Source organism: Rhinopithecus bieti, unplaced genomic scaffold (genome assembly GCF_001698545.2).
Source record: "Rhinopithecus bieti isolate Rb0 unplaced genomic scaffold, ASM169854v2 scaffold_21649, whole genome shotgun sequence".
NCBI classification, from domain to species: domain Eukaryota; kingdom Metazoa; phylum Chordata; class Mammalia; order Primates; family Cercopithecidae; genus Rhinopithecus; species Rhinopithecus bieti.
The window spans coordinates 1,685,419-1,704,993 of record NW_016811584.1 but is presented as its reverse complement, the minus strand read 5'-3'; the positions used below and the strand labels follow the sequence as shown (position 1 = coordinate 1,704,993).

Genomic DNA, 19,575 nt, shown 5'->3' with positions numbered 1-19,575 from the left:
AAAACTTGCTCCCTTCCTGCCTCCACTGGTCACTCCATCCTTCATTCTAGGTCCCTTTATTTTCTCCTGTAGCAGACAGATGCTTCTGCTTAACCAGGGAGAGTTGCTGCTGGAAGCCCCTGCTTGTGTTATCTCTTGAACTCACAATCCCAAAGGATACTCTTTCCTCCTTTCTCCCATAAATCATGTGACAAATTTCAGGGAATCACATGCCCATCCCTGAACCAGGATGGTGGAATACTCTATTGGTCAGGTCTAGGGGAGCCCACCAAAACTATATGTAATAGGATACCCAAAGTTAGTGGGATTCTATTTATAGAAGGAGGAGAGTAGGAGCACTAGCCACATGTTTAAATAAATAAAGGTCATCCACTATTGTTATCTCTTGTTCTTCTAAAGAGGGGAGATGTCCACTGGAAAAAAAGTAGAGCTCATCACATATCCAAGAACTGCCTTCATGCGTGAGTTTGGCCTGATATGTGCTTGCACTATAGTCCACTTGGTATCCAGGTCGCACAGAACGGATACTCCCAGCGCATGTTCCAAAGCAGCCCCCTGTCCAATTTTCCTTAGCACGTAGGCTTAAGACAATGCCCCACTTCCCAAAGGCTTTGTGGCAATGTCCTCTTTTTCTTTCACATGTATGATTTATGTTCTGTCAACGACAGGAAACTGCTCAAAGATCCCACCCAGTCCTGCCGCTGCCCCCGTGATGGTTTGTTTTTCTCATTGTTTAGCGCTCCATTAGCTTCCGCAGTGAGAGCCGCCCTGACATCCTCGCCCCCCGACCCTGGTCCAGAAATGCCGCCCCCTCAAGCACGAAACGGAGAGATAGCAAGCTGTGGAGTGAGACCTTCGATGTGTGCGTCAATCAGATGCTTACATCCAAGGAAATCAAACGTCAGGAGGTAGGCTCCGGGCCCAAACTCCATGTTGGCTGTGTGTCTGGAACAAAGGTGCATTGCAGGCGTCAGCCGTGCTGGAGTTTGCGCCTTAGTCTCCAAATCAATTCTTCATTGCATTTGTAGAAGGACAAACGGGAGTGTCTGACCTTGGGGAAGGAACTGAGAAACCAGAAACAGCTGGGAGGGTGTGGCCCCCACTTTAAAAATAAACTGATGTGAAAATGTGAATTTACAAGAAGATGAAACCAAGTGTCTATTGAGGATTCTGAAGTTCACAAAAATAATCATTTTAGTTATATTTTGATAGCAACTTCTAGACTATTTTAAAATATTCAGTTTCCATAACTTTGATTCAGCTTTGTGGAAAACTTCCTTTCTATAGAATCCAGTTAATTTCATTCCCTGTAAGTTTTCTGTATCAATTGCCCTAAATGGCTCTGATAATATTACCCTGTATAGAAGAGCTTGTCTAAGTGTTTGCCAGGCTGTGCTGAGAACTTCATGCGTGCATCATCGGATGAGATCCTTGGAGTATCCAGCCCCGGGTTGTGCCTCCACCTGCTTTGTCCTCAGTTTACCAAGCAGCCCCAGGTGGAGGGAGCTTTCAAAGCCTGACCACGTTTTCCCTATATCCTGAAACACAGTAGACCCTGAAATATAATTACAAACTTGTAGTCCTTTAATAATGTAATGTTTGCTGACAGTTTGACTTCCCAGATGGAAGTGAAAGAGTGTTCTGTGCATCAGAGCTCTTTAGCATGATGGTTTAATGGAGCCAAATTAGAAACGGTCCATTTACATTACATACTTTTCCACACAGCCAGCTCCTATAATTTTATTTTTTGTACCTGTGGGACTGAGAAGTAATTTAGAATGAATTAACTTCACCAGATTGTATTTGGAGTGATAAAATGTTGGATTCTTCCTACAATATCAGCCTAAAAGCATTGGATAATACGAATAAAACTTTCTGCTGAGATTCGCCTTCTGTCGAGTAGAAGAAAAAGTAGGGATGGCCCAATTAATAATACTGCCACATCCATTATCTAGAACAGCCTCTGAATCACTTCTTATGATTGCCCCTCACAACAAGGGTACCAAATCCATGCTCACACTAATTATTTTACCTAAAATAGTTCCCTCTTGTTTGGCTGCATCGAAGTTCTGTAACATGAAAGATGACTTTTTGAATTAGAAATGTGTGGAAACTTTCTCCTACAAACAGAGAAGCACAATACGCAGTAGTTTTGCAGTATCTTTTCATTGCAGGGTTAAGCATAGATGCATTTGTTTCAGGTTAATGTAACTTAAAATACTTAAATATGTAAATTTGGGGTTTTGAGTGGTGGAGCCAGCACTCTTTGAATATGGTCTTGTAAATGAAGGGAGAATTCAGTGAATATGTTTATCTTTCCTTGCAGGCCATCTTTGAGCTTTCCCAAGGAGAAGAAGACTTGATAGAAGACTTGAAATTAGCAAAAAAGGTAAATTTAAATCCAGCAGTCATTCGAGTCACATCACTTTTTTTCCTTGAGTAATTTCACAACCCTAAAGTGGTGCTTCATGAGAACTCCTTTTATGACTAAGACTGGTCTGCTACCACACACCAAGCAGTGGGGAAAGTGCTTCAAAACAAGAGGGTAGAATAGCTCTCCAGACCTGGCACCTTTAGGGATTTACGTCTGCATGTCTCTAATGCATGTCAAAGAATACTTCAGCCTAAATCAGAAAGTGTCCATGGAGGCCTCGCTTTATGTATGTTTCGTTGTCCTAGAAGTCTCATATGTACGACTCTTTGCCCATGGGAGAGAATGTGTGCATGTCTGAAACTTGAACTGAGTCTTAGAAATAAAGCCATTTGAATCTCAAAAGCAAATAAAGTGAAATGAGGCAGTTGCATACTATCATATAAGCTGGGGTCTTTTATATAGGAATTTGTTTTCTAATCAACATTTTGTGTGGGGAGGAGGAGGACAACAAACCTTCCTCAAAATGTTTTCATTCCAGTGGCACAGCCCCCTAACTCCATGGCTTGGAGGCTAAAACCAGAGTCCTTCATCTGATATTCACAACTTCCTCGAAGAATCACAGGGTTGGAAGGATACCTTCCTTCTTTTAAGGGTTTTTAGTCTTTCTGCTAAGATGAAACTCCACCTCTAGCATTCCTGAAAGACGGCCACCCAAGCTTTGCTTGGACCAGCTAAGAAACTGAGTTTTAGGCAGGGCTGGAGGAGGAGGAGATCAGAGAGGACAAAGAAGTTATTTCACTGTGAGAGTTATCATGCTGGTCATGTGTGTAATTCCCCTTTCCTGCATGAAGATTTCCCAAACTCAAGCACCTTGAGATGTTTCCCGCCATCCTTTTCCTCATGGTGGCCCTACCCTCCTACAGACTTTTCTCGTTCCTTTCAACTGTTCATATTCACCCATCCTTCAGGAACCAGCTCAAATCTCAGTTTATTCTTACATAACATTTATTGCTTCCTTCTCTATACCAAGCAGCTCATCTTCAGAACTTTCCTTGGCTACTCCAGCTTTAATTCTCTGACCCTCTAGAGCAGTTTTGATTTGATGGCTTTTTGCTGTCATGTGACATCAGTCTTAATTTTAATCTTTAAATTTTAAACATAAGCCGGGTCCAGTGGCTCACACCTATAATCCCAACACTTTGGGGAGCTGAGGCAGGTGGATCACTTAAGGTCAGGAGTTCAAGACCAGCCTGGCCAATGTGGTGAAACCCCATCTCTACTAAAAAATACAAAAATTAGGCCGGACACGGTGGCTCACGCCTGTAATCCCAGCACTTTGGGCGGCCGAGGTGGGCAGATCACGAGGTCAGGAGATCGAGACCATCCTGGCCAACATGGTGAAACCTTGTCTCTACTAAAAGTACAAAAATTAGCTGGGTGTGGTGGCGTGCACCTGTAGTCCCAGCTACTCAGGAGGCTGAAGCAGGGAATTGCTTGAACCCGGGAGGCGGAGGTTGCAGTGAGCCAAGATCACGCCACTGCACTCCAGCCTGGCGACAGAGCAAGACTCCATCTCAAAAGAAAAAAAAAAAATTAGCCAGGTGTGGTGGCAGGCACCCATAATCCCAGCTCCTCAGGAGGTTGATCACTTGAACTCAGGATACCGAGTTGCAGTGAGCTGAGATCATTGCCACGCACTCCAGCCTGGTGACAGAGCAAGACCGCATCTCAAAAAAAAAAAAAAGAAGCAAAATTCTTGTAAACATAGAATTTAGTTTCGATGAGATAGAAACTAAAAATAAAAAACTAGAAAATATTTTAGTTTTCTTATCTTCCCCATTACCTTTATAAAATTCCTTGAAGGTAGGAGACTTTTAAGTCTTTGTATTCTACTTCAGTGCCCTGTGTATAAGTGTGTATTCTTGTTGTTTAATTTTCTCTAATAAGAGGTGATAGGATTAGCAGAGGTTTTGCTCTCTTTGTTCAAATCAGTAGTAAAGGATACCAATCACTGTTTCTTTCCTCTTTTTCTTTATTTTAAATATGTACTAATTTAAAAAAAGAATCTGCTGGTAGCTAGTTTTGAATAAAGTGGGATTTTTTTTTAAGAGACGGGATCTTGATTTTGAAAACATTTTAACAGTCAAATCTGTTCTATACTAGGATTTGTGCTCTTTCCTAGATATATGATATACTAGAATAAAAAAGCTTTTGAAAAATCTGCTTTGGTTTCTCAACCACAAAGGCTCAAGGCAGTGCTGGTTTCTCCTCTCCTCCAGCCACACCTGTCTGCTGTTCTGCAGCTTTATGGGAGAAGTTGTTGTTAGAGAGCCAGAAGTTTTGTTGTTGGATAGGACCTATCAGGAGTCACTTACATGAACAATGTACTTCCTGTGATTTTAAACATTTGCTTCCATCTCTTGCCATTTTTATGCAGGCCTATCATGACCCCATGCTGAAACTCTCCATAATGACAGAACAAGAGCTGAATCAAATTTTTGGAACACTGGACTCTCTAATCCCTCTACATGAAGGTATAATTTTGTTCCCAGGATGAGTTGTGACTTGTAGCCTTAATTGAGTTGTCTTATTAACGAGTGAGTAATTATAAAATGCCTGCAATGTGAATAACCCAGAACCTACTTCCAGCCCTGTTCATATTTGATTGCCTAACAAATAAGCATCTGTTTATTTTTTGCCAGAACTCCTTAGTCAGCTGCGAGATGTTCGGAAGCCTGATGGCTCGACTGAACATGTTGGTCCCATCCTCGTGGGCTGGGTAAGAAAGTTCTCTGGTCTTTATTGAAGATAAATTTCAAAAATATAGATGGGAGTTTCATTTTAGCTAGACTTTTGTTTTTTTACAAATACTGGTTTCGCATCAGGAAAAAAAGCAAGTTCCTAGTAAAATTGTAATTATATTTAAGTTTTGTATCTTTAAAGCATGAAAACAGTTTTTTTCTTATTACAAATTTACTGCATTTAAAAGTAACAGGGCTGGCCGGGCGCGGTGGCTCAAGCCTGTAATCCCAGCACTTTGGGAGGCCGAGACGGGTGGATCACGAGGTCAGGAGATCGAGACCATCCTGGCTAACACAGTGAAACCCCGTCTCTACTAAAATACAAAACTAGCCGGGCGAAGTGGCGGGCACCTGTAGTCCCAGCTACTCGGGAGGCTGAGGCAGGAGAATGGCGTAAACCTGGGAGGCGGAGCTTGCAGTGAGCTGAGATCCGGCCACTGTACTCCAGCCCCGGTGACAGAGTGAGACTCTGCCTAAAAAAAAAAAAAAAAAAAAAGTAACAGGGCCTTTTGCAACAAAATAAGTAAAGGTACACGTGAAACTATTACTAGTCTTATATCAAATGAAATAAAACTAGTTAATTTTCTATCAGGCCAATTGCTAGTATAATATAGTCCAATAAAATTTATTGACTTATTCCTATCCACTACCAAAAAAAAAAAAAAAAAACACTTTTCAGGCCATAAAAAAAATCTCATGGTCAAAATGTAGTTTTATAAACAAGATAATAAGTAAAGGTTGCTAATGTTTAGCATATAAAAAAATTTTTTTTCAGGCCATAAAAAAAATCTCATGGTCAAAATGTAGTTTTATAAACAAGATAATAAGTAAAGGTTGCTAATGTTTAGCATATATACCATGCTAAGTAATTTATAGGAGAGCTGGGTATTATGGTGACCTTCATCCCAACACAATCCATTCCTTTTCGTAATTAAATAAAAAGAAATAAGCTGTGATCTTAGATTAGGAGTCATAAATTTATGATCCTAGGGCTGGATTTGTGTTTTATTGTGTACATAAAGTTGTTGTTTGTTTGGTTAACTTAACCTAGACAAGGCGTGTGCTCTATTTTGCCTCAGTCCCCACCACTCCCTATTCTATACATTTACGTTTCCTTCTGTGAGTACTGGAATGTTCCACCCCAGTTCCAGGTGTTTTTCATTTGTTATAAAGCAGATAATGAGATTACTTTGCTGACTTCTTCCAGGCAAGATTAGGTCTCTCATCACTCTGTTGCACACAGTATTCCAGAAAAATAGGCAGGAAGTACCGCAACAGCTAATATTAGAGATCATTTCACTGTTTGGAGAGTGTTGTGAAGGTTATAAATCCTACTGTTGCTATGTGAGTTCTCTTTATTCAGTTACATCTGCATTTTAATCTTCCTAAAACCTTTCGATTCACATGCCTTAATAATACATAGATGTGCAGAAAGTTTTAACATTGATCTTTTAACTTATGTTTCTCAGTGACTGCCTTGATCAAGATACTTGATGAGAGTTTCATGACTTAGATAACTTTAGTGCAGGAGTCAATTTTAGCACCAAGGCTGAAATATCCCAAGGGATCCGAAAGGCAAGTAATGTTCTAAGATGAATAATTTAGAAAATATGCCTTAGTATTTCAAGAGAGATCATTCATCTTATATTTTTGACTTTCATTTTATTATGAGCCATGGTAGATGTCTTAACTTCTTTAGCCCACAAAGAAATTTCTCTAAAGAGAGCCAGCCAACTGGAGACAGAGACAGAGAAGGTATAATGAGCAGAGAGTCTGCCTCAATATCTCTTAAACTTCCTGAGTCTGTGGAGTGCTTTGATATGGGGGTAAAAGGAGCAGTTAGGCCGCACTCCAGAATTTGTAGGATAACTCCTCTGCTTTTGATGAGACAGCAGTACAGGACTACATGGTTTCCTTAAGCATCATGTGCAAATTGTCAATTTATGCCAGAAGCAAAATTGTAGGCATTTGCCTTGTTACTAACTTTTTGCTGAAATAAACATTTGTCATGTTTATTAGAAAATTGGTGTGATCTGGGAGCAGGTTTGCAGTCCTTTTCTGTACATACCCAAAGGAAGTGTGACCATGCTGGCCCATTGCTATCTGGACGCTTCAGGCATCAAATGAAGACTTGGATCTTGAAGAGCAGCCTAAAATTAAACAACTGGCCCGTTGTTGCCAGACTTCATGAGAAATGGCCCTTATTTATCAGGCCCGACGAGCTGTTAAATGTTTTTCCTCTTTTAACTGCAGATGTGTCCGTGTGAGTGGGAACAGTAAACCTAGGGGTGCATATGTTTGAGTTCTTGTATTTTTAACAGAACAAAATAAACATCTTAGTGGACTTTGGATGAGAAAAGTCAGAGCCCATTCGACCCATGAAAATTGATTTATTTTCCTCGCAAAGGGAAAAAGTGAGGGGGGTAAAAATCCTTTTAAACAAGTGAACCTTCCAAGTGGGACAGCCCTGGCAAGTCCTTTTGACCTTAGAATGAATCAATTACTTTTACTTTGAAGACCTTAAACAGAGTGGTTGCTTTTTTTCAGGGAACTACCCCGGTTACTGAGAATCAGTGTTCCCCCCTCCCTAGTGGGTCAGCCTGTTTGAGTAAGCCTTCTCTAGCATAAAGAAACAACCTCCAAGTGACTTATCTCCATGCCAACGTTTTTTCAATGATAAAATACTTTATAAGCTCTCCAAGGCAGAAAGTTCTCATGTTAATTTGATGTCTCATTAAATTTTAATTCCTAAGAAAGAGCCAGGGTACATGGAAGCAAAAAAAAAAAAAAAAAAAATAGATTTGTTCACAATATTAGGGGGATAATAGAACTTCTTTAAAAAGTGAGTTTCCCTTATAAATTCTTGATAGTCTATTTAATAAAGAGATGGCGAATAGTTCAGAACTCTGAGGGTAAAGGGGAAGCAAGAAGAAGTGTCAGACTCTAGTTTTGTCTCCAGCTGAGCAAGTAGCTTTGGTTCTCTAAACAACAGTTTCTTCAATAAAAATATTCTAGGGCCCAAGCGCGGTGGCTCATGTCTGTAATCCCAGCACTTTGGGAGCCTGAAGTGGGTGGATCGCTTGAGCCCAGGAGTAGGAGACCAGCCTGGGCAAAATGGCGAAACTCTGTCTCTACAAAAAAAAATATTAGCTGGCATGGTGGTGTATGCCTGTAGCCCTAGCTACTTGAGAGGCTGAGGAGGGAGAACTGCTTGAGCCTGGGAAGAAGAGGCTGCAGTGAGTCATGATCATGCCACTGCTCTCCAGCCTGAGCGACAAAGCGAGACCTTGTCTCAAAAACAAAGAACTTCGGCCGGGCGCGGTGGCTCAAGCCTGTAATCCCAGCACTTTGGGAGGCCGAGACGGGCGGATCATGAGGTCAGGAGATCGAGACCATCCTGGCTAATACGGTGAAACCCCGTCTCTACTAAAAAATACAAAAAACTAGCCGGGCGACGAGGCGGGCGCCTGTAGTCCCAGCTACTCGGGAGGCTGAGACAGGAGAATGGCGTGAACCCGGGAGGCGGAGCTTGCAGTGAGCTGAGAGCCGGCCACTGCCCTCCAGCCTGGGCAGCAGAGCAAGACTCCGTCTCAAAAAAAAAAAAAAAAAAAAACAAAGAACTTCTTGGAACAAGTAATAATAGCTAGTATTTACTGATTCTTAATCAGAAGCCAAGCTCCATGCTACACCTTTTGTATGCTTTACCTCATTAAGGGAGAGAGGGACATTAGTATATACGTTTTGTAGGTGGAGACACTGAGGCTTGGAAGAGTCACTGACAGCTGTGTGAGTTAGGCTTTGAATCTGATTCTCCCTATTTCTGAGTCTGTCCTTTTTTCCAAGACAGAGTCTCGCTCTGTCGCCAAGGCTGTTCCTAAGAAAGGCGCGATCTCAGCTCATCGCAACCTTTGCCTCCTGGGTTCAAGTGATTCTTGTGACTCAGCCTCCCAAGTAGCTGAGATTACAGGCATGCACCACTATGCCCAGCTAATTTTTATATATTTTAATAAAGACGGGATTTTGCCACATAGCCCAGGCTGGCCTCAAACTCCTGACCTCGAGTGATCCACCCGCCTCAGCCTCCCAAAGTAATGTGATTACAGGTGTGAGCCACAGCACCCCGTCTAGTCTCTTTAACTGCATTTTCACCTCTCACATTCTGAATGAGTGTCTGTATTTGAGAACCAGATCTTGTACATTCTTCACCCCATGTAGTTAAAGATCACTTGGGGCCTTTCCTAGCTGGTGACTGAACCAGATAGCCTTTCAGGTCATGCCCAGGAAATGAGCACCCTGTCAGGTGAGAGCACAGGACCAGAGCCCCATTTGGTTGCCATGGTAGCAGGGCAGCAGGATCACAGGGAGCAGTGACCCATCGGACAGTGAGCAGCAGTGTGGTCAAGGTTCCTCACTAGTTTACATCCGATGGTTCCTGCTGATTTGTTTCTCCTAATGAAAACATTGGGCATTTCCAGATCTTTTTATAAGGTGAGGAAGTGGAAATTAAATGAAGAGGGCCTGAGGCCCTTTTTAACTCTGAAAATCTAAATTACAAGCCACAGTACCACATCTGGGTTCTCTCTTCGTGTGTGCGTGTGCTTGTGTGTGCGCATGTGTAAGTACCAATTATCATTACTTTAAAATAATAGCTAGTATTTACACAAATATAAGGTTGAGGGAAAAAATTTCTGCAACTCTTTTTTTTTTTTTTTTTTTTGAGACGGAGTCTTGCTCTGCCGCCCAGGCTGGAGTGCAGTGGCCGGATCTCAGCTCACTGCAAGCTCCGTCTCCCAGGTTTACGCCATTCTCCTGCCTCAGCCTCCCGAGTAGCTGGGACTACAGGCGCCCACTACCTCGCCCGGCTAGTTTTTTGTATTCTTTTAGTAGAGACGAGGTTTCACCGTGTTAGCCAGGATGGTCTCGATCTCCTGACCTCGTGATCCGCCCGTCTCGGCCTCTCAAAGTGCCGGGATTACAGGCTTGAGCCACCGCGCCCGGCCAAATTTCTGCAACTCTTTAACACAAGTAGAGAATTTTAATAACAGGTAAGGAAGGTAGACATTTCCAAGGAATGTTAAGCTCAATAGTGAGCTTGTAAAATATTACTTTCCTGGTATCCTTTTTTTGCTTTCAGTCACCGAGGAAATAATTTCAATAAGAGGTGTAAAAGCAGCAGCAGAGTATTTGAAGTTTCAGATGCTACCATACTTTGTTTTTTTTGTTTCTTTTTTTGAGACAGAGTCTCACTCTGTCGCCCAGGCTGGAGTGCAGTGGCACGACATTGGCTCACTGCAACCTCTGCCTCCTGGGTTCAAGTGATTCTCCTGCCTCAGCCTCCTGAGTAACTGGGATTACAGGTGTGTGCCACCATGCCTGGCTAATTTTTGTATTTTTAGTAGAGACAGGGTTTCACCATGCTGGCCAGGCTGGTCTCAAACTCCTGACTTCGTGATCCACCCACCCCAGCCTCCCAGTGTGCTGGGATTACAGGCATGAACCACTGAACCTGGCCGCCATACTTTATTTTTAAGCAATATTCCCAAACCATCAAATATTACCTAATCTTGTAATCCATTAAACATGCATTTATTTGTTCATTCAGAACACAGTGTCTGCCATATAGTAGGCCCAATGCAAAGTAGTGAGGATACAGAAATGAAAGACACTCTTGCCAGTGTCTTGCACTGAATCCCTCTAAAGAGCAGGTGTTACAGGGAATAGGGCTTCTTAGTACAAGAGAGAGAAACAAAAGCAGTTAGGCCATTGGCTGCATTTGATTGCTTCTGGCAACTTTCTGGAGGCTGATAGCTCTTAGATTAGAATGCCAAGGCAGAAAAAGTGGATGAGAAGCCTTTTCCGTTGAGTCTCTGACATGGTGTTTGCACAGTGTGAATAATGGAATATGTCAGAGAAATTAGCATTTTGCTGGAATGAAGGCAATGAAGGTTAAATGTTCCAAAGTCTTTAAGCTTAAATTGTTCATTACATAGTATTGTGATGTTAACTGTTAGTGATAGCCAAAACTTGTTTCTGACCTGTCAGAACTAGTTTAAAAGATTTTTATGAATGCTTTCTGCATCTGATTTTTTAGTAATCATACTTTTGCTTTAACTTCTTGAGGCTCTTTATAATTGGGCGCCTTGGAATCAGGTAATCATAAACTAATGTTGACTCATATAGGTATTTGAGCCATGCAAAGGGCTGGGCTGTGGAGTATGACCCTTTGCCTCCTTTTTGTGCCCCTAAGTCTTCTAGATGAGTTTCTTATTAATAATTTCAAACGAAATCCTATGTTTTTTAAAATAAAGTAGGAGGCTTTTACGTGACTGGATATCTTTGGAAGGTTAGGAAAATTCTGAACTGTATGTACATGCAGTAATTTCACTTCTTTTGTTTCTAGTTTAGTGTATTAATCTGTTCTCACACTACTATAAAGAAATACCTGAAACTGGGTAATTTATAAAGAAAAGAGGTTTAACTGGCTCATGTTTTTGCAAGCTGTACAGGAAGCATGGCTTGCGGGGACCTCGGGAAACTTTCAGTCATGTCAGAAGCAGAAGCAGGCATGTCTTACATGGCCAGAACAGGGGGAGGAGAGGAGCAGGGAGGTGCTACACACTTTTAAACAACCATATCTCCTGAGAACTCACTCACTATCACAAGAACAGCAAGAGGAAATCTGCCCCCATGATTCAATCACCTCCCAGCAGTTCCCTCCTCCAACATTGGGGATTACAATTCGACATGAGATTTGGGCAGGGACACAGATCCAAACCATATCACTTAAATTGGCAGAAAATGCAAACAAACTATGGTAAGAGTCTTAAGAAAGTAAACAGGCAATTAAGAAAATTACTTTGTGAAAGCAAGCCAGAGCCTAAGAAAACTGTCCACTGCCTGCCATGTTGAAGATTCCACTAGTTTCCTCCAGCCATGCAGATAAAGGAATGTCAGCCAGACCCGGAGACAAGTTAGGTATTTGTTCAGTCCCAATAAATGATGCCACCTATAGCCTCAGAGCTCAATTATTTTGACATTCCAACCTTCTCTTTCTGTTTCCTTCTTAGCTCCCTTGCCTCAGCTCCTATGACAGCTACTGCAGCAATCAAGTAGCCGCCAAAGCTCTGCTGGACCACAAAAAGCAGGATCACCGAGTCCAGGATTTCCTACAGCGATGTTTAGAATCCCCCTTTAGCCGCAAACTAGATCTCTGGAATTTCCTCGATATTCCAAGAAGCCGTCTGGTAAAATACCCTCTGCTTCTCCGAGAAATCTTGAGGCACACACCAAATGATAATCCAGATCAGCAGCACTTGGAAGAAGCTGTAAGTTTGTCTGTTTCCTTCTCTCTCTTCTTGTTATTTCCACCATAATGGCTGGTGGATGGGTCAGCGGGTGAATGGAAGAGTCCTTGAGTACTTAGTACTCAGGAATCTTGGGTTCCAGGCCTGGCACTGCCATCGTCCATGTTTTGATTTTACAAGTCACTTCTCCTCTCTCTGCCTCAGTTTCCTAAACTGTAAAATGCAGTGTTTACATGAAACACACTGTAAGGTCCCTTAGGCAGTAAAATTCTTGATTTTACATAGGTGACTGTAATCTGGTGTTACAGTTGCTGACTGTGAGGGACAAGACCTTTGTGTAGATTTTAAATTTTGTTTGGTTATAAAGTAATAAGTTGCCTTTTAGCCTAGCCCCAAAGCTCATTTGTGAAGTGGACATCCATTTAAGATCTAGCTCCCTTTGGCCCCCGATTACATTGGGTTGCCTTGTCAAACCTCCTGCTCACTAGTGGGATCCTCACTCAGCAAATGGTTATTGAGTGTGGGCCGGACATGATGGCTCATGCCTGTAATCCCAGCACTTTGGGAGGCTGAGGTGGGCAGATTACTTGAGGCCAGGAGTTCAGGACCAGCCTGGCCAAAAAAGCAAAACCCTGTCTCTACTAAAAGTACAAAAAAAATTACTGGGCGAGGTGGCATACGCCTATAATCTCAGCTACTCAGGAGGGTGAGGCACAAGAATCGCTTGAGCCCGGGAGGTAGAGGTTGCAGTGAGCTGAGATCATGCCACTGCAACTACAGCCTGGGCAACAGAGTGAGACTGTTTAAAAAAAAAAAAAAGATTATTGAGTGTGGGCTGAGTAATCTGGGAAATAAATATTTTTCCCTAGCAGCAATAGGAGACAAGGAAAAATGGGGTGCCTATCACGAGAATATTGTAAACTGTGAGCATTCCACCCAGAAAGCGCCATTCTGGTTGAAGTACTCTGCATGGTAGAGATGGCAGATGTCAGCCCATGGGGAGCGGGTGGCCTGAGCAAAGGTATAAAGAAATGACAGGACAGGTCGTGCCTGGGGAATATCATAGATCAGTTGGCCTGGGGTTAGGGGTCCTCTGAGAAAACAGCAGGAGAGAAGACAGAGGATATGGGTTCAGATCTGGTTATAGAGGTTTTTAAATATTTAAGAGATTTTTCCTTTGTCGTGCAATTAATTGAAGTTTATTTTTGTTTGTTGGTTGGTTTCTAAGTAGCTAGCATTCAGGATTCAAATCCCAGCTCCATCATTTACAAGCTATGTAACCTTGGGCACATACTCTTGGTAGAATGGGGAACTGAGGAGGAAGAGACTGGTGATAAGGATGCAAGTTCGGAGGATGCTGTCTGGGTGTGAAAACCTGATCAAGGAGGTGGCAGTGGGGGATAGAGGCTAACAGATCATTCAAAGGGCTCATGTTTTGATGTAATCTGGGACAATAATAGAAGAAGGATATGCATAGGTAATTTGAAAATCAGAAGCCTTGAACCTGCTGAGCAAACAGCCTATTTCCTCCCAGATAGGAGTTTAATAATAAGTAGCAGTAACAACAATCATGGTAATAATTGCTGGCATTGAGTACCTAGTAAATCAACTTTATGTAATTTGCCTCATAGGTTATATATCTCATTTAACCTCACAACAGCCTAGGAGATAGCTGTTCTTATTAGGGCCATTTTCCAGATGAGGCTTGGAGGGGTTAAATAGCTCGCCTGGGTCCACAGCCAGCAAGTGATGCAGTTGATGTTCAAACCCCGTCAGTGTAGACTCCAAATCCTGTGCCCTTCTACTTCTTTATGATTCTATACCTTGATGCAGGAAGCCTGCCCACTACTTTGAGTTTCTGTTGCCTTTATAATTGCAGAGAGTTGTCTGGTCACCAGCCTCACCGGTGCAGAACTGGGGTGGGTGCCTCCAGGTAGGATAGAAAAGAATAATAAAGGACCCTCTTCTGATTCATGAGGTATTCAATGTACCTGGTAGGCCCAACGCACAGAGATCAGGCCCGCAGTCCAGCACAGATCGGGGACACAGGCACTGGGTTGAGGCCCATCTCACTTCATCATGTCTGTTTTTTTATTACTGGGAAGAGTTCGATAGAGTTGCCTCCTCTCCGTATTTCATCCCAGCAAGTGTGTGGTCTGCAGGAATAAAAACAACAGGGAGCATGAGCTACTCACAGTCATGACTTTTTTGAAGCATGGGAGCCTGTTCTGAGTTACTGTAAAGATTTTTTTTTTAATATGGAGCATGAAAGAATACTGTTCTGTTTTTTTTTAAAAAAAATACCCAGTGAGCTAAAGTTTGAATTTAAAAACAGATAAGAATGTGATTGTGTGTAATATAAAATGATGTGCTAGTAACCAGTTTCCCTAGTGCATAAAGTATGAAGCCATTTTCAAAAGTTGACTCTGCACCTAGTTATTCAGGCATATCTGTGCATGAAACATGGTATACCTGCATTTGAAAATGTCTGCAAAGCAAGTCTTCCAAATGCCTACTTACACAGTATACGCACAGGATTTTTTTTCCCCTCTTTACAAAATCCTCGTAGCATTACCCCAGATGAACAGAATTATTTAGCCCTGTACTCTTGGGTGCATTATGAATGTTTGATAAACATAAAACCCATAGCACCAATATAGCTTGACAAATATCCCCTGAATAAATTTCCCATCAATGAAAGGGGAAAAATCAGAGAGTGCTAAGTAAATTGCTTCCGCTCCAAGGGAGTTGATTGCATTCAGACCTATGATTAGATCTAAAAAGAGGTCTTGCCTTTAATGCAGTGCCTAAACTACCACATCTTTATTAGAATTTCTTAATAATGCTTTGAGGGTTGATAAAAAATTTTTCCCAAAAGAGAACTTCTTAAAATAGGAGTTTGGATATTCAGATATTCCAGAGAACTTGGTCATTTAATGTTTTAAATTCTAAAGATTTTTCGGCCAGAAAATGATCCTGCAGAGCATCCCTTCCCCCCACCCACCACTATTTCTCAACTCCTAAAAAAAAAAAAAAAAAATCACTGAAATAAGTGGGAAAAACAGTCCTGCTTTTGATGCAACAGCCATGAAGACTACTATTCTTGGTTCATGGCAGGAGCCAATGAGTATCACGGCACAAGGAACCAGACAGTCAGGGCTTTCAGAGTCCACTTTGAGGATGGTGAGTCCAGCACGTGTGCGCTTAATCTCTGTACTGTTACCAGGTATCTCTCATCATCTCCCTTTACCAGTCCCTTCCTTCAGTTTGAACCCAGTGAGAGATGCAACAATAAATTTAATTTAAATGCACAACTACTGTGACTGTTGTCTGGCTAATGGCAGCCTGCTGTATGTAACTTTATGCCTCCCTGAAATTCTACAAAATAAATCTCTCTCAAGAACCAATGCAGAGGCCGGGAGCAGTGGCTCATGCCTATAATCCCAGCACTTTGGGAGGCCAAGGCGGGCGGATCACCTGAGGTCAGGAGTTCAAGACCAGCCTGACCAACATGGAGAAGCCCCGTCTCTACTAAAAATACAAAATTAGCCTGGCATGGTGGCGCATGCCTGTAATCCCAGCTACTCAGGAGGCTGAGACAGGCGAATTACTTGAACCCAGGAGGTGGAGGTTGCAGTGAGCAAAATTGTGCCATTGCACTCTAGCCTGGGCAACAAGAGCAAAACTCAGTCTCCAAAAAAAAAAAAAAAAAAAAAATCAATGCAGAGAGATAAGACCCTCATGATATTCAGGTAGATAGAAATACAAAACATTATTTTTAATAAATGAAAGCAGACCCACAGTTACTATTATAAATGTATACATAGAACATGGAATGAGAACACTGATTGTTTCCATTGTTCTATCTCTGTTTTTCAAACACCAGCAAAAGAAGCAGTATTTGAAACTAATCATAGCTGCATAAGGAACCGCCATGGCATTTAAGTTTATTAATCTTCATGTGATATGCCAGCTGTCCAGTTCCTGAGTTAAATTAGGAAATGAACACATATTTATGACTATAGTGCATCTTCTTTCTGGTTTCCTGGATACTTGCAGGCAACTCAGAAAATTGACTCAAGTGCTGATTAATTCCAGCTGTCCAGGTACACCTGGTAACAGTTAACTGATAAGTCACAGCGACTAATGCTGAGGTCTTTAATAGTAAGGAAAAAGCATGGATTTCATTACATATTGTAAAATATGGAAAGGTAAAAAGATAAAGTAGACATAACACAGTTGCTCAGATACCTCCCATTTGTTTTAAGCTTCTTGAAGGCAGGAATCCTCTCATTTCTGTGAATGCTACCACTTAGTCTAACATGGAACAGGTTCTCAGTAAACATTAAATTAATTTGAAGGATGAGTCATGGCTTTAGTATATTTTGTGAAATTATTTTGTCTTGAAAGTAATAGTGAAAATCAGTCATTTTGAAAACCAAGAAAGGAAAAAAGAAACTAAGAAAGTATACCAAAGTGTTCTGCTATTTATTGTTTTATGTTAATAAAACTCAAATTACTTTTATAGAATTTATATTTAATATTAGGTTGACATCAAAGGCCAAAAAACTTCTTCTGTAACACTAAAGAGCCTGTATTTTTTAAAATAAGGATTTCTTTTTTAAATCAAAGTAGTGAGTGCTACCACCACAATTTGAGAAATAGAGAAAAGANGAAAGTATACCAAAGTGTTCTGCTATTTATTGTTTTATGTTAATAAAACTCAAATTACTTTTATAGAATTTATATTTAATATTAGGTTGACATCAAAGGCCAAAAAACTTCTTCTGTAACACTAAAGAGCCTGTATTTTTTAAAATAAGGATTTCTTTTTTAAATCAAAGTAGTGAGTGCTACCACCACAATTTGAGAAATAGAGAAAAGAATAAAGAAATATTTGAAACTTTTGGCCAGGTGCGGTGACTCATGCCTGTAATCCCAGCACTTTGGGAGGCCAAGTCAGGTGGATCATGCGGTCAGGAGTTTGAGACCAGCCCGGCCAACATGGCGAAAGCCCGTCTCTACTAAAAATACAAAATTTAGCTGGGTGTGGTGGCAGGTGCTTGTAGTCCCAGCTACTCAGGAGGCTGAGGCAGGCGTATCACTTGAATCCAGGAGGCAGAGGTTGCAGTGAGTCAAGATCGTACCATTGCACTCCAGCCTGGGTGACAAGAGCAAGACTCTGTCTCAAAAAAAAAAAAAAAACAAAGAAAAGAAAAAATATTTGAAACTCTTAATAGCTACAGAAATGTACAGATTATGCTCTTTCCATAGGATATATTCACCAAACTTCAGCTGAAAACTGTAAGATCTTCTGTCAAACTTGTGTAGAAGTACAAAAGTTATAACTGAGTAACAGTTTTTACCCAGTTGCTTTGGCAGACAATATCATTTTACTGGCATATGAAAAAATAATCACTTGGCCAGACGTAGTGGCTCATGCCTGTAATCCTAGCATTTTGGGAGGCCAAGGCAGGCAGATTGCTTGAGTCCAGGAGTCAGAGACCAGCCTAGGCAACAGCAAAACCCCATCTCCATGAAAAATGCAAAAATTAGCCAGGCATGGTGGCATACACCTGTGGCCCCAGCTATCAGGAGGCTGAGGTGGGAGGATCAGTTCAGCCCAAGAGGCAGGGGTTGCAGTGAGCTGAGATGGCTCCACTGCACTCCAGCCTGGGCGACAGAATGAGACCCTGTCTCAATGAAAGAAAAAAAGAAAAATAATTACTTAACAATCCTAGATAGAATTTATTACTATTTTAAGACATGATAACTTCTGACTGAGCAAAGGCCTCTTTTGGAACCTTGCTTTTCAGAGATTGACTTTTCTTTTAAGTAAATGTGACGAAGAAGAAGACTTATCAACATTTTCCATCTGTTAAGTACTTTTCAGTTACCACCACAAGAACGATGGGACTGTAGGTCTTTTCACTTTTAGGAGACAGAGAATCCTAAGGAAATCATTATTTTGCCTCTGATTGGTGTCATGGAGTTTTTTATTTTTTTGAGATGGGGAGTCTTGCTCTGTCGCCCAGGCTCTAGTGCGGTGGGGTGATCTCGGCTCACTGCAACCTCTGCCTCACAGGTTCAAGTGATTTTCACACCTCAGCCTCCCAAGTAGCTGGAATTACAGGTGGGTACCACCTCACCTGGCTAATTTTTTTTGGTATTTTTAGTAGAGACAGCATTCACCATGTTGGCCAGGCTGGTGTGGAACTCCTGACCTCAAGTGATCTGCCTGCCCTGGCTTCCCAAAGTGCTGGGATCACAGACATGAGCCACCGCGCCCGGCCTGGTGTCATTGAGTTTTGCTCAACTAACTTCTCATTCCTTTTCTAGCATTTTATAACATTTAGATATATTCATATGACAGAATGACCAACACATCAGAATAAATATCCACTGACCACATCTCAGGCAGTACTCTTGTTTTTGTATTGACAACATTGCATCCACCATCACTTTGGAATCTTTTGCCCAAACTTACTCACTCACATGTGCTCTAGACCCTGGATGTGAGTGTATTTATGCAGACTATCCCCATCATTATACTGGTGTCTTTTTTCCCATTATTTTTTCTCTGTTCTTTATAAACGTTTATATTATATCATTGAAAAAGATATCCAGGCCAGGCGCGGTGGCTCACACTTGTAATCCCAGCACTGTTCTTTCTACTAGATTCTATATTCGACAGCATTTTCTTCATCTCAGTCCCCATAGCTGCCCCACCCGTCCCTCCCCGTTTCGAGTTTAGAATGACACTTTGAACATACTAAAATATGACTTGATATTGGATTTGGGGGTGGTCTGCTGTTTGGAAGGCAGAGGTGGGTGGATCACTTGAATTCAGGAGTTCGAGACCAGCCTGGGCAACATGGTAAAACCCATTTCTACTAAAATACAAAATTGGCCAGGCGCGGTGGCTCATGCTTGTAATCCCAGCACTTTGGGAGGCCGAGGCAGGCAGATCCCAAGGTCAAGAGATTGAGACCATCCTGGTCAACATGGTGAAACCCTGTCTCTACTAAAAATACAAAAAATTAGCTGGGCGTGGTGGTGCTTGTAGTCCCAGCTACTCAGGAGGCTGAGTCAGGAG

The 19,575-nt window shown here is 41.8% G+C and overlaps 1 protein-coding gene across 7 annotated transcripts in view; it reads left to right on the top strand.

Annotated features, from left to right (window-relative positions):
• ARHGEF3 (Rho guanine nucleotide exchange factor 3) overlaps window positions 1-19,575 on the top strand; it is a 348,389-nt gene that overhangs the window by 316,227 nt on the left and 12,587 nt on the right. For all 7 annotated transcript variants that reach the window (XM_017894189.1, XM_017894195.1, XM_017894194.1 and 4 more), the window contains 5 exons: window positions 738-908; window positions 2,327-2,389; window positions 4,812-4,908; window positions 5,077-5,153; window positions 12,243-12,500. In XM_017894189.1, the coding sequence (XP_017749678.1) occupies window positions 738-908; window positions 2,327-2,389; window positions 4,812-4,908; window positions 5,077-5,153; window positions 12,243-12,500 (666 nt within the window). The remainder of the gene's footprint in view (window positions 1-737; window positions 909-2,326; window positions 2,390-4,811; window positions 4,909-5,076; window positions 5,154-12,242; window positions 12,501-19,575) is intronic.